Source organism: Chaetodon trifascialis, chromosome 2, assembly GCF_039877785.1.
Source record: "Chaetodon trifascialis isolate fChaTrf1 chromosome 2, fChaTrf1.hap1, whole genome shotgun sequence".
Lineage (NCBI taxonomy): Eukaryota > Metazoa > Chordata > Actinopteri > Chaetodontiformes > Chaetodontidae > Chaetodon > Chaetodon trifascialis.
The window spans coordinates 3304000-3318799 of record NC_092057.1 but is presented as its reverse complement, the minus strand read 5'-3'; the positions used below and the strand labels follow the sequence as shown (position 1 = coordinate 3318799).

Below are 14800 nucleotides of genomic sequence, written 5' to 3'. Positions count from 1 at the left end.
AAAGACCTGGGTTCAATCCCCGCCAATGATCTGTCACTTCAAAGACAATTGGTGTTATTAGTGGGTGGGAAGCCAGTGAAGGATCATGGGTATTTCGCTGCACTGGAGATTCCTACTGTGTTTGTTAGAACACAAGCGCAGATAAACGTGGGATCTTTGAAATGGATATAATTTAGCTGCGTTCAGGAGCAGGACCACCAGTTTAGAAATGTCTACTGCTTGTTCTCTCTTTATTTTCTCTCTACACATTTCTAGCGGGCCCCCCTCAAGGTTCACTAAGCCCAGGAGTTCTGGCAGATCCTTCCTGAAGCTTTCCCTACACCGGAGTCGTCATCCTGGTCCACCATTCTCTAATTCACTAATCGCTGTTCACTCATTTTATATTCAGTCTAAGAGTCTACAACCACATTAGCTGCTAGCGGTAATGTTTAATGCACTGCCTTTGTTTAGCGTGCTAGCGTGCTAACATTTGCTTATTAGCATTTAATCTGAGGTTGATGATATTCGTTTTGCAGGACTTCATTCGTCAACCAATGTATTGGACAAATTACAATTCTGACCTTATGATGGCGCTAGATGAAAACTTGACTCCCCTGATGGGATTTAAACGTGTGAACCAAGTTTCTCCAATAGCTGTGGAGATATTTCACTCAAATATTAAACCTCATGGTGGCTCTAGAGGAAAAGTCAGGGGATCATTAGGCGCTATCCTCTGAATATCTTGACATTTAATGACAAAGTCGTCCAATAGAGATATTTTCAGTCCAGATTAAAGTGGTGGGCCGACCAACCGACGTGGACGTCCCCGGAGCCAAACCACTAACGCGTCAAAAGACAATTAGATTATGTGCACCTCAGGTGATGGTTCAGTTCTTGCTTGTGAATGTTTCGTTTGCAACTACAAAAAACCTCAATCAGGCCATATAAATCGCTTTTTTTCCACAGAGCAAAGTGATCCATGTATGCTTCGGCCAATCAGATACGAGCAATTATCCAGACCTGCTCGCGTATTTAGCTGTGTGTAGCTTGTAGCATTGTGCTAATTCTACTCTTCACTGCTGCTGTGATGACATAGTTTTACAATCCTGCCTCAAAGGAGAATAAAGTGCTGTATGGTGTCTCAATGTGTGATAAGCTTTCAGACTTGACTTTCTGGTTCATATTTTATCTTCTCACAGATACCCAGCAGCAAAACAAGCGCGCCAAAGCGGCCGCGAAGTCATGATTTAATTGGTGATTTATCAGCCACACTGATAAGTTTAAGAATCATCAATTAGCCTTCAGCTAAACATGAAGATGTCTTCATGCTTGTTCGGTGGTTACTTGGTGTCATTCGGTCTAACAGTCTGTTGGGGGAATCACTTGTTAGTAAATCATGTGGGGGCAGTCAGCGCCAGCACTGATAAATCGCTAAATAAAACAAGCTGCCTGCAATTCTTCAGATCTGGAAACCAGGCTAGCAGTTAAAGAGACATCACATGGGTGTCAGTGCTGCCTCTTACCTGAGGCAGAGCTTGAATCACTGTGTCCAGCAGAGCTCTCATTCCTGTCGCCATCTTCAGCAGCTTCAGCACTGAAACATTAAAGGTGTCAGCTCTTATCAGCCACGTATCGTTCGTGTGTTTCTGTGTGTGTGCGTCGCTGCGTGCGTACCTCTTGTTATCCTTAGGACTCGCATGATGCGTATGATGGTGGGGTTGATGGGGAGGGAGGCGTTCAGGTCTATTTCCTCCAGAGTGATTCCCATGATGGACAGCAGCACGATGGCGAGGTCCAGCTGGTTCCATCTTGACACGCATACACACGCACACGCACAGAGGCAATTTCAGTTTTTCTAAGGGTGAAGGCTGCATGTTTGTGAATGCCTTTGTGTTCGTGTGAGAGCTTGAATACCTCTCTTTGAAAAAGCGGCGCAGGCCAAAAGCGATTAGTTTGAGAATGGCCTCGATGACAAAAACCACCGTGAAGACATAATTGCAGTACTTCAGTATCTCCTCGAAGTACTGCAGGACACACAGACACGCATGTATTGTACCGCCGCACACCGCTTCATTACTATGGTTCTAGGGCAGGTGGTAGAAGGTGTTGCCATGGTTACCTGAGGCTGGTTGTAGTGCTCCATGCTCATGGTGAGGAGGTTTGTGAAGATGATGATGGTGATGAAGAGGTCCAGGTAGTTGCTGGTGCACACGGTGTGGATGGATCGGCGCAGTGGGGAGTAGTCGGCGTAATACGGCTTCTCCTGGGCCCCTGGGTGCCACACACACGCACACACACACACACACACACACACACACACACACACACACACACACACACACACACAGGGACTCGTGTTTCCATCACTTCAGAGGACATTACATTGACTTAACTTCATTTCCTGGAGACTTATTCTCACTCTAACCTAAACCCAAGTCTTCACCCTAAAATCTAATGATTTACATTATGGAGACTTGTGTTTTAAGGAGGTTGAGTCTCCACAATGTGACCGTGTAAACAGATTTATGTCCCTACAAACACACACACGCACACACACTCATCCAGTCATTAAAATGCGCCTGACAGAAAAACATAATGTGAGCTATGAAGTCACTGACGAACTGGATGCCAAGTGGCGCACTGCTGTGTGTGTGTGTGTGTGTGTGTGTGTGTGTATGAGCGTGCATATGTGTGTGTGAGCGTGTGTGTGTGTACAGACTAAAAGTGCCACCTCAGGAATACAGTCCTATCCATCACGCACGCACACACACTCCATGGCACCTCAAGGTGTCTTTGGGTAGAAACCCTCGCTGTCCGCTGCCAGACAGTTAACGGACTGAGAGGAAAGCACTACTAGAGATTACACTGCAGAGAGAGGAGGACGGGGTGAGGCAGAGCAGGAGAGAGGTCTGCGAATGTGTGTGCGCTAGCGTTAAGTGTGTTTCTGAGAATATCATGGGAAGAAATTATGCATGTACTCATACAGTTTGCATGCGAAAAAAAGAGGCTTGTCGTGTGTGTGTGTGTAACATTACATCTACAGTATACCGCAGCACGGACACGGACCCGTCGTCTTGAGTATGTTTGGTCTCTGATATTTAGGAAAATATTAATGCTACAGATTTCAATGATAGTTTAAACAATAGTGTGCTTCCACCTTTGTATTTCCTATTTCAACATGGCGACGTCCTGGTGCACAAAGCGAGGTCCATGAATAAAACGGTTTTCTAGGTTGGTGTGCAAGAACTTGACTGGCCTGCAGAGAGACCTGATTTCGGCACCTTTGGGATGAGCTGGGATGCAAACTCAGAGCCGGGCCTTATCGGCCAACATCAGCGCCAGACCTCGGCAGCCCTGGATGGAGCCGCGCTGCATCTGCTCGTGCCACAGCTCCAACACATATCCATCCCATTACAAATATCCACTGGAAGCATTTCAGAGTCTTTAAATGCTCTGTTCTTTAGCAGCCACCTGCCAGAACAAATTGGACACTGGGAGTAATGCTGTTCTGGCTGGATGGGAGCAAAAAGCGGCAGCCAGTTTCCAAAATCTTGTAGAAAGCATTCCTAGAGAGGAGGCTGTTACGGCATCATATGAATACCAATCAACACTGGTGTAACGTTCAGGTGTCTATATACTTTTGACCACACACTGTTTGTCTCGCACCCCCTCCCAGCTCCCCCAATCCCCCACGCTCTCTCACTTCTCCTCCTCTTCTCCAGCCGTCGCTGTCGCTTCTCCTCCCTCAGCCGCGCCTCCTCCTCCTCCTGCTGCTGGCGACACTTGTGAAAGTTTTCCACCACCACGCCCACGAACATGTTGAGCACGAAGAAGCTGACGATGAGGAGGAAGGAGATGAAAAACAGCAGCATCCAGGGGTTGTTGTTTCTTATTGGCTGCAGAGAGTCAGAAAATGAGAAAATGGAGGGAAGAGTGGAGCAGAGGTAGCGGGGACAAAAAGGAAAAAAGAGGGGGCCCAAAGAGTGACGAAAGAGGGTGAGGAGGGGTGAGAGGAAGAAGACGAGAGAGCATAAACAAGAAGACAATGTAAATCCTGAGTCAGCAGTGAAACTGCAAGCACTGTCAACTCACATCTATTTATCTGTCTGCCTTTTTTCTTTCTGTACACCTTCCTCCTCTCCTGAAATATTTCCCCTTTCTGCTTGAAACAAACAAGATCGAATGGAGCCTGAGACTGACACAAAGCAGAATCAAAACACAGCCAAATGGAATATACACTGGCTGAATGCTCTGCATGCTTTGTCTCCCTGATATTCATTTTTCACTTTTCACCACAACCTCTGTCTTCCTCTGTGCGCGTGCGTGTGTGTGTGTGTGTGTGTGTGTGTGTGTGTCTTCACCTGCTGGTCTACTCCGACAGCATCCAGGCCATCATACATGATGCTGACCCAGCCATCTTTACAGGACAGCACAAACAGTGACATCAGCGCCTGGAAGAGAGAGACACATGTCAATCAGCGTCATGCTGTCAATCAGTTTGTAAGCACAGGAGTTAGTCCTGTACGTGTGTGTGTGCGTGCGCGTGTGTGAGACAACATTTGTGTGACAAACCTGTCCCAGGTTGTCAAAGTTGTATTTCCGTCGAGACCAGCGGTGTCCTGCCTCCAGACACTGGGTTTTATTGGTGATGTTACTCACATCGAGGCCCTCGCAGTAGAAGAACTTCCCTTTAAACAGCTGCACACACACACACACACACACACACACACACACACACACAGATGTGTGCACACAAATATAAAAATCATACAAGAACACTGTAACCTCAAGCTAACGTAAACAAGCTTGACAGAGCGAGATCAGATTGATGCATAAAGGAAATTATTATGCGACCGCCAACACGCCTACTGTACGTTCCAGCTGAGAAATCCAAGTACCATCTGGTCCAGTCTGCCTCACAGTCACAACAAGCACAGAAACGCTGCAGCGTGGAGCGTTCTCATTAGAGGATAATCCAGTGATAGTGTGTTTTTGGGAAATATATGCTTGTGTGTTAATATTAGCATCAGCATTCATCACGCATCATTTCCTGTGCAAGAATTTTTGCAGGAATATTTGCTGAAATGGAGACTCGTACATACTGTAGAGGAGGAGCGCTCACGAAAACACAATTTAAATAAACATTAAAAAAAAATGGTATTTGTAAGTAAGGATTTCAGGGCCTGATGAAATGGAAGTATTTAGTATTTCACAAGAAACAAAAGGCAATTACTCACCAAATGCAGCAATAAAATAAACCTTTTTTTTAATCTATTTTTCTTTCTTACACCTTTAACGATTTGGGACCCTTCAGATTCACCCTGGGACTCCATGGGGGTCCCAGCCCACAGATTGGAAACCCCTGTGATAATCTTACTGATCCCTCCTTTTTATATCCTGTACGACCAGGGTTAGTTATCAAAAGTCTAATTTATCAGTTTGTGTATTAAAAAACTGACAAAAATCACCTAAAATAAATAAATTTCACGTTCATTTCATCAATTATCAGCAAAGTTAGTAATACAAAATTACATTTAAATTTAATTAAAAATAACATTCTCAGCACAATCCCTCTGCAGTTCAACCATTGTTTTTTTAATTACTTCCAGAGACTCTGGTGCATAATCAGCAGCTCATTTGCATTTCCTCCTCTGAATTTTTCTCCTTCACTTTTTATTACCTGAAGCACTTTCTGGGCTGTACCTCATTTATTTTAAACCACGATGATCCGTGTCTTCTTGCAGCAGAAAACACGAGCTTAGTGTATTTGGGCACATAAAACCAGGTGAAAATAAGCTTAGACTGACAGAAAATCTGCAAAAAAACAACACAAATGAGGATTATCTTCAACCAACAGAGGACGAACGGGGGAATACGCAGTGCAAATGTTTACCTGGACTCCCAGAATTCCAAACACGATGAAAAAAGCGCAGCAGATGAGGACAATATTCCCGATGGGTCTGAGCGACGTGATCAGAGTCTCCACCACCAGTTTCAGACCAGGTGCTCGACTTATCACCCTGCAACACACAAACACGCAGTCACAGTCACGCTACATAAGCGCACCAGATAATATTAAAGGAGTAAACACGAGGAAAAAAAAAAAATCTCCTGTACACCCACCTGAGCGGTCGCAGCGTGCGGAGCAGGCGGAGCACGCGGAGGATCCCAAAGATTCGATTACCACCTGTCGATGCGATGGAGACCAGGATGTCCACCAGAGACACAAACACCAGCAGCCCGTCTAAGATATTCCAGCTGCTCTGCAGGTACACACCGTGTCCAAAGTACAGGCCCATAGCTACCACCTTGCCACACACACACACACACACACACACACACACACACACACACACACACACACACACACACACACACACACACACACACACACACACACACACACACACACACATCCAGCAATAATGACTCAAACAGTAAAAGAATATCAGGTATAAAATGAGACTGAGAGCAATCGCCCCCCCCCGTGGAGAAAATGACTTTGGAGTGAAGCTCTAACTCAGAAAACGTGTCTTGTTATAGTTACCTTGATCATCATTTCGCCCACGAAGATCACAGTGAAGATGTAATTGGACACACTGAGGAACACCCGCTCCTGTCACGCACACACACACACACATAAAGGTAAGAGCGTGCACACACACAGAGCAGCACATTCCTCAGTTTAAGGGCTCGGCGTCCCGGTAGCATCAGCTTTGATTCTGGGTTCAAATTGACTGCGACGTGTTGCGTAATGAGCTGAAATCAAATCCATTACAACTGTAGTAGAAACATAATAAAAACGGAAGAGAACAGCACGTGTTCTTATAATGATTCCCAAACCGCCCTTACATCAGCAAACAGCAGATGAACTCCGCTGCGGTCGACAGCTTGTGTTTTGTGTGTGTGTGTGTGAGTGTGTGTGAGTGCGTGAGCTTGTACTTCTGTCTCTGTGAGGGCCGATATTCAGTTTTAACCCTTGACAGTGTGGATGTGCTGGAAGGTCACTGCTTCTTTAAAAGGCTGTTCAGATGTTGGATGTTGGGGTTTAGCACCATTACAACCATTAGATTTCTGTTAGAAGTTGGAGCTGGGCATCTTGTTTTCACAGCGCTGGGGGATGTGAATGCGTGTGTTTGCATGCGTGTGTTTGCGCGTGTGTGTTACCATGCTGTTGGACTGTATGTCAGGTCTCTCCAGGGCAATGGTGATACAGTTAAGGAAGATGAAGAGGAGGATGATGTGATCAAACAGCTTGTGACTTATGACCCTCTGACACCACAACCTGAACCTAAAGAGAGACAAAGAGAGAGCGTCATCAGGCCGTTTATTACCTGTTACTCGCTTCCATCGCGGCGCTTGTCGGCATCATGTGTGTTTTCACTTGGCCAGATTTAATTGATAAAAGTGAGAATGGTGTTACTAACCCCAGCTCTATCCTTCACACTTTAACTGTGAATTTTCACACATGTTGTGGTTTAAGCCATGCAGGCCACTCAGGAGGATATCAGGGGCTGTGTGTGTGTGTGTGTGTGTGTGTGTGTGTGTGTGTCTGCGCAGTGCGTATTTACCGGTTGTTTGGAGCGAACAGATAGAGAGACCACTCTTCATGCTCCAGGCACCACTGAGGCTCATATGGCTCCAGCATCTTCTTCAGCTTCTTACATAAACTCTGGAGGGAACACAGACACACACGAGCCCACTTAGATGCTTAAACATACAGACTTTTTTGGCATCATTTGTTCATTTTCTCAAGCATAATCTACACTCCACATTCATGCTGCGTTCAGGTTCTTATAACGTGGGATGAAGCTGAAGTATTATTTTGCAAACAGTGACCTCAGGTTGTTTCAGTACGTGTGCAGAAAGATTCACAAACACATCGCAGGCTTTTTCAACAATGTTCCCAGTATTTCCGCCACCCTGCCTTAGTTTAAAATCAGCTAATTCAATATTTTCAAACTTACATAAGTGTCTAAGGTCACTAAGGTTGGAATTTATGCTCTCACAAGATAATTAGCAGCAGCAGCTTTTGAACTTCTGAATACGCCTAAACCAGCTCTGTTCTGAACTTGTTTCATCTGAAATAAGTGAAGCGCGACACAACCAAAATGCTTTTTCCTTGTGTTTTCATCAAGAACCTCTTAAACAGCCTAACGTCTATGTTAGCTTTCCATCCATCCATTGTCCATACCCGACTATCCCTTATCGGGGTTGCGGGGGGGCTGGAGCCTATCCCATGAGAGGCGGGGTACACCCCGAACCGGTCGCCAGTCAATCGCAGGGCAACATACAGAGACACACAGCCATTCACGCTCACACTCAAACCTAGGGACAATTTAGAGTCACCAATCAACCTAATGAGCATGTTTTTGGTCTGTGGGAGGAAGCCGGAGAACCCACGCATGCATGGGAAGAACATGCAAACTTCACACAGAAAGGCCCCGCCTGACCCGGGGATCGAACCGGCGACCTTCTGCGACACCGTGCCGCCCATGTTTACTCTCATCCGGGAAAATAAATAACACAGATGCAGAGAGCCGCACCTCATCAGCCTCGTCCTCCTCCTGATCGCTGTGGTAATGCGTGGTCAGGGGAGCGTCGTCGTAGCAGTGGTCAGGGAGGTGAAAGGTGGTGCCGTTGCAGTCGGGCGGGTGGAGCAGGGGCACCTGCAGGTACTCCGGCTGGTCCAGAGACTGCTCCCTGCTGCTGAGGTTGGAGCTGGAGTGTGTGTCAGACAGCAGGGACTCCATCTCCCCCGACTGGCTCTTCCTGTGGAGGCTGGGGGCTCGGCCGATGCTGGTCCAGCTGGAGCGACGGCTCTCCGGCCCGCTGTCGCACAGATACTGTGAGGACTGCAGCTGCAAACGACGGTTACAACAGCTAGTCGGATTTTATTTTATGACTGATTTGGCTTGTAGCTGCACACGAGGACAAACACTCGGGCTGCAGGATTCATCAAACATGACCACAATCTCCAATCTATGCGATCCCACTTTATGTGACAATGATTGTGCCAGGTTTGTATTAGCAGGGAGATCCACTGCATCAAAACAAACGCTCCCACAGGAGATGCCGGGAGGAAAGATATTTCTAAACATCACTGCGAACAACACTCATCACATAAAGAGTGAATGGGAAACTGAAATGAGCAAGGAGATTCTTCAGGACGAATGGGATGAAATATGAAATGAGGCACATGCAGTTACCAACTCAAACACATGGAGGGAATTTAAGTGGAAGGTAGTAATGACATTTTTCCGAACCCCTGAATAATGGCCAAGATGAGCCCAGTGTGCTCAAACCTACGCTGGAGAAAATGTGGTACACAAATTGGCAGCCAGGCCCAAATACTTTGGACTTGCCTAAAACTGAGTACATTTTGGAAAGAGGCCGTAGAGGCACTTAAAGAAGCATTTCACCAGGACGTCGTAATAGATTCAAAGGTGACTCTACTGGGTTTGACCCCGGCAGTTTTGGAGGGAAGGGCCAAAAAACACCTGCTGCTAATATTGCTAACAGCAGCGATGAAGCATTACAGTTAAATGGTTCAAACCTGAGCCCCCAACATACCATATGTGGATTGGGAAGGTCTTGGAAATCTATCAGATGGAAAGTATAACAGACTCTCTGAGACTCCAATGACATATAATTATCAAAAGATGGAGTCCTGCCACCACCATACTATCTCAGTGATTAATCTCTACTCCTCGCATTTTTTTTCTTATTTTATTTCATTTTTTATATATTTGGCCCTCTTTTGTCTTCATCATGCCTTGTTCCTCTTCCGTATTCTATTCTGTGAATTTTCAACCCATATATATAATAAAGTTGCAGAAGGATTGTTTATATTGATGTGTAAATGTCGAAAACGAAATAAAAATTAAGTTAAATGCTCCCAACATCTGCCAAAGCTCCATCAACAAATGACAAGAGACAGAGAAGTAAAATACAATGAAAGAAAAGCATTTTAGGAAGACGGAAAATCTCTGAGTTGCACAATCCCTGTGGCGGTGAGGAAGAACAAATAAACGCATCCACCTCGAGCTACATGCTAACATGTACAAACAAATGTGCCGCATGAAAGACGATAACTGTCAGAACAGCAGAAACTCACGACCACCTGAAATGTCATAAAAAGGCCAAGAAAATCCTCGCCGCCATCCACAGCTGGAGGCTAGGCTTACGTGCTGCTAAGAATCGTGGGAGAAAACCTGATCTGAGCTCTGAGTGGAGAAAACTGTAGTTCTGCTTTTGACCGGAACAGAAACAGCTCTGAAACGACAGCAGCGGACGCCTGCCGACTGCAGAGCGCCGCGATTCAAATGCGTGGCGTGCGCTGGAGGTTTTCAAAAAGATCTAATTGAGACGGTTCAGAGAAAATTCAGACAGGCCGTGACGGCTGCAAAGAGCACGTCATGTTTCCCAGCGCTGCCCAGGTTTCTCCCTCTGTCACTCTGTGAACCAGCTTTATTACTGATAGTTAATGTGGTGATCATATACTGTCAGTAAAAGCAGGCGTCCGGGGCTCACCGGCGACCGCAGCTCAACGCTGCTGACGTCCATGGAAGCGGCACTCGCCCGGCGAGACTGGCTGGAGTTGATGGTGGGCGTGGCCGCGGTGTGCGTGATGACCGGCAGAGGAGGTGGAGGAGGGAGGGGCATGGAGGCTTTTGGATTCAACAGACCGTTGGGGCTCAGCATCATGGCCTGGATCTTGAGCTCTGTGCACACACGAACAGCCAGACTCAACCAGTTTTACTGACAGCGTCAGCCATTGTTATGATCAGGGCTGCAGACACACTGAACACACAGATGTCATGGCAACAGTTTGCTTTTTCTTCCAACCTGAAGTGCAGTTTTCATATTTTAGAATTTAAGGACATAATGAAGCTTTAAAAAGGCAGATACCAATGTTTTGTAGACATTGCCATTAAAAACTCTTAGGCAACATTTTAAAAACACGTGAATAACTACAACGGCTCAACAGTTGACAGTACTCGGCCTTGGCAGACTAGAGAGGAGTCTTAGAAAACAGCTCTCAGATCTAGATCTGTTAGATAACGCGAAACTGGGACGTTCAGCTGTTTTTGAATTAAGATTTCACAAAAACAAAAAAAGAACATAAGTATCCCAACAAATACAACATTTTACAGACTTTTTGTGGGCTCCTTCAAAATAAAACATGTGCGATATATGACTGCGTCAAGTACGGCAATGTCGAGCCAAGAAGCTGGTCTGTAAACTGAGTGATGTTTGGACAGTTTACGCTTGTTTTCCCCTCAAAAAAGTCTTGATTAACCCGAGTGCTTGTTTAAAACCAGAGCGATGCTCTGACCTCTTACAGACGCCGCTGCATATCCCAAATCTCAGCAATTAACCTGCTGAGTGCAATGTTATCAGAACCAATAAGAAAGCTGAACGAAACCTCAACAGCAGGATGCACGCTGTGACAAACCAAAATGATCCTTTAAGGTGGTCGTGTGTACGTTTCCATGTCCTGTTCAAAGCTGATCTAAGAGCTCGTACCTGCAGCGTACAGCTCTCTCAGCTTCTCCTCGTCCTCGTACGAGAGCGACTGTCTGTCCTCATCTGTCTCAGATCTGTTGGCGTCACCCTGAAAACACACATGCGCAACACTGGGATTACCACTATTGTCATAATCTTCATCATCATCATCTGCCTTTTCTCAGTCTGTAGACTGTTGTAAAATGGAAAAATATGAGCGATTGGAGGGGGAAAGACTGAGGAACAAAGAGCGGGAGGCAGGCGGGCGGAGGGGATCTCCAGTGTTCTCTAGTTGAGTTATGTGCATGGCTTTGGCAGCGATCTCCTGTAGTCACGCCAATAAAGCTTTACTGAATTTAATTAAAATTCACGCCAGAAAGATGGAGGCAGACGGCTTTGGCAAAGGGTATTTGTGTGTGTGTGTGTGTGTGTGTGTGTGTGTGTGTGTGTGATAGAGAGAGAGAGAGAGAGAGCAAGTGCTCTCTGATGCTGGAGATAAAAGATGAAAACTAAACAACAAAAGCTCACCAGCTGTGAATGGCAGGCGATATCAAACACATCCCTACCCTGGAGAGTATTTGTGTGTGTGTGTGTGTGTGTGTGTGTGTGTGTGTGTGTGTGTGTGTGTGTGTGTGTGTGTGTGTGTGTGTCAGCCAGAAAGAATGGTATAGAGAAAGACAGAATAGGGGATAGAGAGGAAGAGAGGACAAAAAAAAGAGTGATGGATAAAGAGCGAGGGAGGAAACCACACAAGCAGGATGGTAGAGATTATTCTCTTGTAAGCAGCTTTGGTATCATCAACACAACAGAGCTCAATTAGTCTCGTTCTCTCTGCCTCGCTCCGTAAGTAGCTCAAATAAAACTGCATCTTTGCCCTTACTTCGGCTTGAAATCCCTCCACCAAAATGGCGACGAGCAAGTTGAAGAGGACGTAGTTGCCAAAGGTCATGAGGGCTACAAAATAGAGGGCAGCCAACGGCGAGGTGGAGGCCATCCCGTTATAGAGCACCGCGTTCCAGTCCTCCTGGGTGAGGATCTGCAGAGGGGAGGAGGCGTGGAGAGAGAGGAGGTACAAGTCAAACGTATGAGGGGATCAGAAACATGCACCAGAAATGCAACAGCAGGCCAAAAAGACGAATAATAGGAGCAGATTCCTCCTTTAATATCTCATTGTCAGTTGAACAGTAATGATGCTCATCAGTGTTAAATGAGCTCCTGTGGAGTGCATGTTTCATTACTCTTCCTCCCCCTCTGCTTGTGAAGCGTATCTTACCTGCCCACTGGGAGAGTTTTTATATTTGGTTGAAAAGTCGAGCGTGAGCACTTCAGCTCATCAGTGCTGCTGCTGGTGACGGCAGCAGCTGCAGCTTGAATGTCATCCCAATTAATTTAAAAATTACATCGATGGGGAAATTCCTCTGAATTAAATATTTCCGACGTGTTTGTGTGCTCGAACGCGTCTGTATGTTTGTATTTGTGTGAAAGAGCGGGCATGTTGGTGTGTGTGTCTAACCTGAAACACAGTGACAGTCGCCCAGAGCAGGGAGTCAAAGTTTTTTCTGTCAGGTAAAGTGTCTCCGCTGTCCTGTCGCAAACCGAATTTACAGCCGAACAGATGCATCCCCAAGATACTGCAGCACACAACGAAACACGAGCAGGCACACGAAATGATGAGGAAATACATTACTTTCATTACATGGTAATTTAATATGGATACTGTGCAACAAGATGCAGTAATGCTGCCTGGGTGAGAGATCGTGTTTGTGTGAAAAAGATGATGATACACATGGTAATATGTCCCACACCCAAGCAAGAAAAAGGTCAGTAGTCATGATTTTGATTATTGTGAGGATAATCAGTATAATTAAAGCTGTGAGACTCAGCCCACAGCATCACCTTTAGAGAAAGAAAAAATATACCTGAATATGAATATAAACAGCATCAGCAACATGCAGAACGTGGCCACATTGTCCATGGTCTTCATCAGCACCACCAGCTGCCTCCTCAGGGCAGGAAGGAACCGGACCAGCTTCAAAACTCTGAGCAGACGGAAGGTGCGCAGCACAGACAAGCCCCCCTCCGCCTCGACCGCGATCTCCCACACGCTGAAACACACAGCGCCAAATTCACATTGAACTCAGAGGAATCAATGTGGACTTCACCTCAGCTGTGCCTCTTTGAAGTCGGCATTAGTATCACCCACAAAAGCCTCCCTTTCAGCACGGGAAAGTGCTAAATCATTTTTCCAGCTACATGTGGCAACTGAAAAGAGGAAATGGGCCAACGCTGTTTACAACTCACCAGCCAATAAAGAAGGTGCGAGCAGTGCGCACTGGCACAGTATACAAGCAAAGCCTTCAAGCACAGATACATAATTTAGCTTGTAGTACTACATAATGGAGTGAATACAGGGCCCCTGGACTAAGAGCGCAATCACATGGCTTCACTGCCAGAACTGGGACGACTGTGACAGCTCGGGAGATGTAACTGCAGTACTGACTCACGATGAAGACTTTCCAATGTCAAGACAAATGTCGAACTCCTGTTTTGCGGTAAACAAACAGGAGTCCTCACCCCCGGCCCACCCCCAAGCCCTACCTGATGATGACGATGATGGTGTCAAAGCCGTTGTAAGGGTTCTTGATGTAGCCGAAGAGCCCGAGAGCCAGGAGCTTCAGCAGCATCTCCAGACTGAACAGGCTCGTGAACACCATGTTACTGATCTCCAAAATATCTGTCAGCTCCTGGGGCTGACGAGACGCGGTGTTTGTGGAGAGAAAAGTGGGAGAGATTGATGTACAGATATTGGACAGGCACACAGAAGAATGAACAAATAAACAGAGACAGACAGACGGGCGGTGAGCAGCGCAGTTGAGTCAACATGTTAGGAATTTCTAAAAATGCTAGTCGAAGCTACAGTGTAGGTTTAAGTGGATGAAGTGTGATATTTGCAGAGAAGATGTGACTGCAGTTGTGTTTTTACCCACAATCCTTTGGAGCAGAATAAGTACACTTTATTACTAATACTATTGATATTACTTAGAGCATGGTACTCAAACTATTGAGGCCCTGCAGAACGAACACAAATGACTGCAAGGACATCTTTGAAGTTCTCAAGTCTCAAGTTGAGTTAATCTGATTCATATGAAATAAGAGTGTCCTCATGTTATCAAGGCTACCAAGATTGATCCAGACTGGAAAACTATTCAAGATGGCCAGACAGTGGTGCCACATGGAAGTCCAAAGAGTGTCCTGTATTTGTCGAGTCTGTTTAACTAGCATTTTTCATTAGCACAGGTTCTAGATCAGGTGT

General features: G+C 46.0%; 1 protein-coding gene across 2 annotated transcripts in view; it reads right to left on the bottom strand.

The window, feature by feature from the left end:
• LOC139340471 (voltage-dependent T-type calcium channel subunit alpha-1H-like) overlaps nucleotides 1-14800 on the bottom strand; it is a 42623-nt gene that overhangs the window by 6756 nt on the left and 21067 nt on the right. For both annotated transcript variants that reach the window (XM_070976322.1, XM_070976314.1), the window contains 19 exons: nucleotides 14086-14237; nucleotides 13407-13592; nucleotides 13001-13118; nucleotides 12368-12523; nucleotides 11509-11596; nucleotides 10513-10703; nucleotides 8526-8840; nucleotides 7551-7651; nucleotides 7147-7270; nucleotides 6527-6595; nucleotides 6103-6287; nucleotides 5873-5999; nucleotides 4552-4677; nucleotides 4341-4430; nucleotides 3683-3875; nucleotides 2099-2250; nucleotides 1894-2003; nucleotides 1654-1787; nucleotides 1503-1573 (listed from right to left, as the gene is read on the bottom strand). In XM_070976322.1, coding sequence (XP_070832423.1) covers nucleotides 1503-1573; nucleotides 1654-1787; nucleotides 1894-2003; nucleotides 2099-2250; nucleotides 3683-3875; nucleotides 4341-4430; nucleotides 4552-4677; nucleotides 5873-5999; nucleotides 6103-6287; nucleotides 6527-6595; nucleotides 7147-7270; nucleotides 7551-7651; nucleotides 8526-8840; nucleotides 10513-10703; nucleotides 11509-11596; nucleotides 12368-12523; nucleotides 13001-13118; nucleotides 13407-13592; nucleotides 14086-14237 — 2688 coding nt within the window. The remainder of the gene's footprint in view (nucleotides 1-1502; nucleotides 1574-1653; nucleotides 1788-1893; nucleotides 2004-2098; nucleotides 2251-3682; nucleotides 3876-4340; nucleotides 4431-4551; nucleotides 4678-5872; nucleotides 6000-6102; nucleotides 6288-6526; nucleotides 6596-7146; nucleotides 7271-7550; nucleotides 7652-8525; nucleotides 8841-10512; nucleotides 10704-11508; nucleotides 11597-12367; nucleotides 12524-13000; nucleotides 13119-13406; nucleotides 13593-14085; nucleotides 14238-14800) is intronic.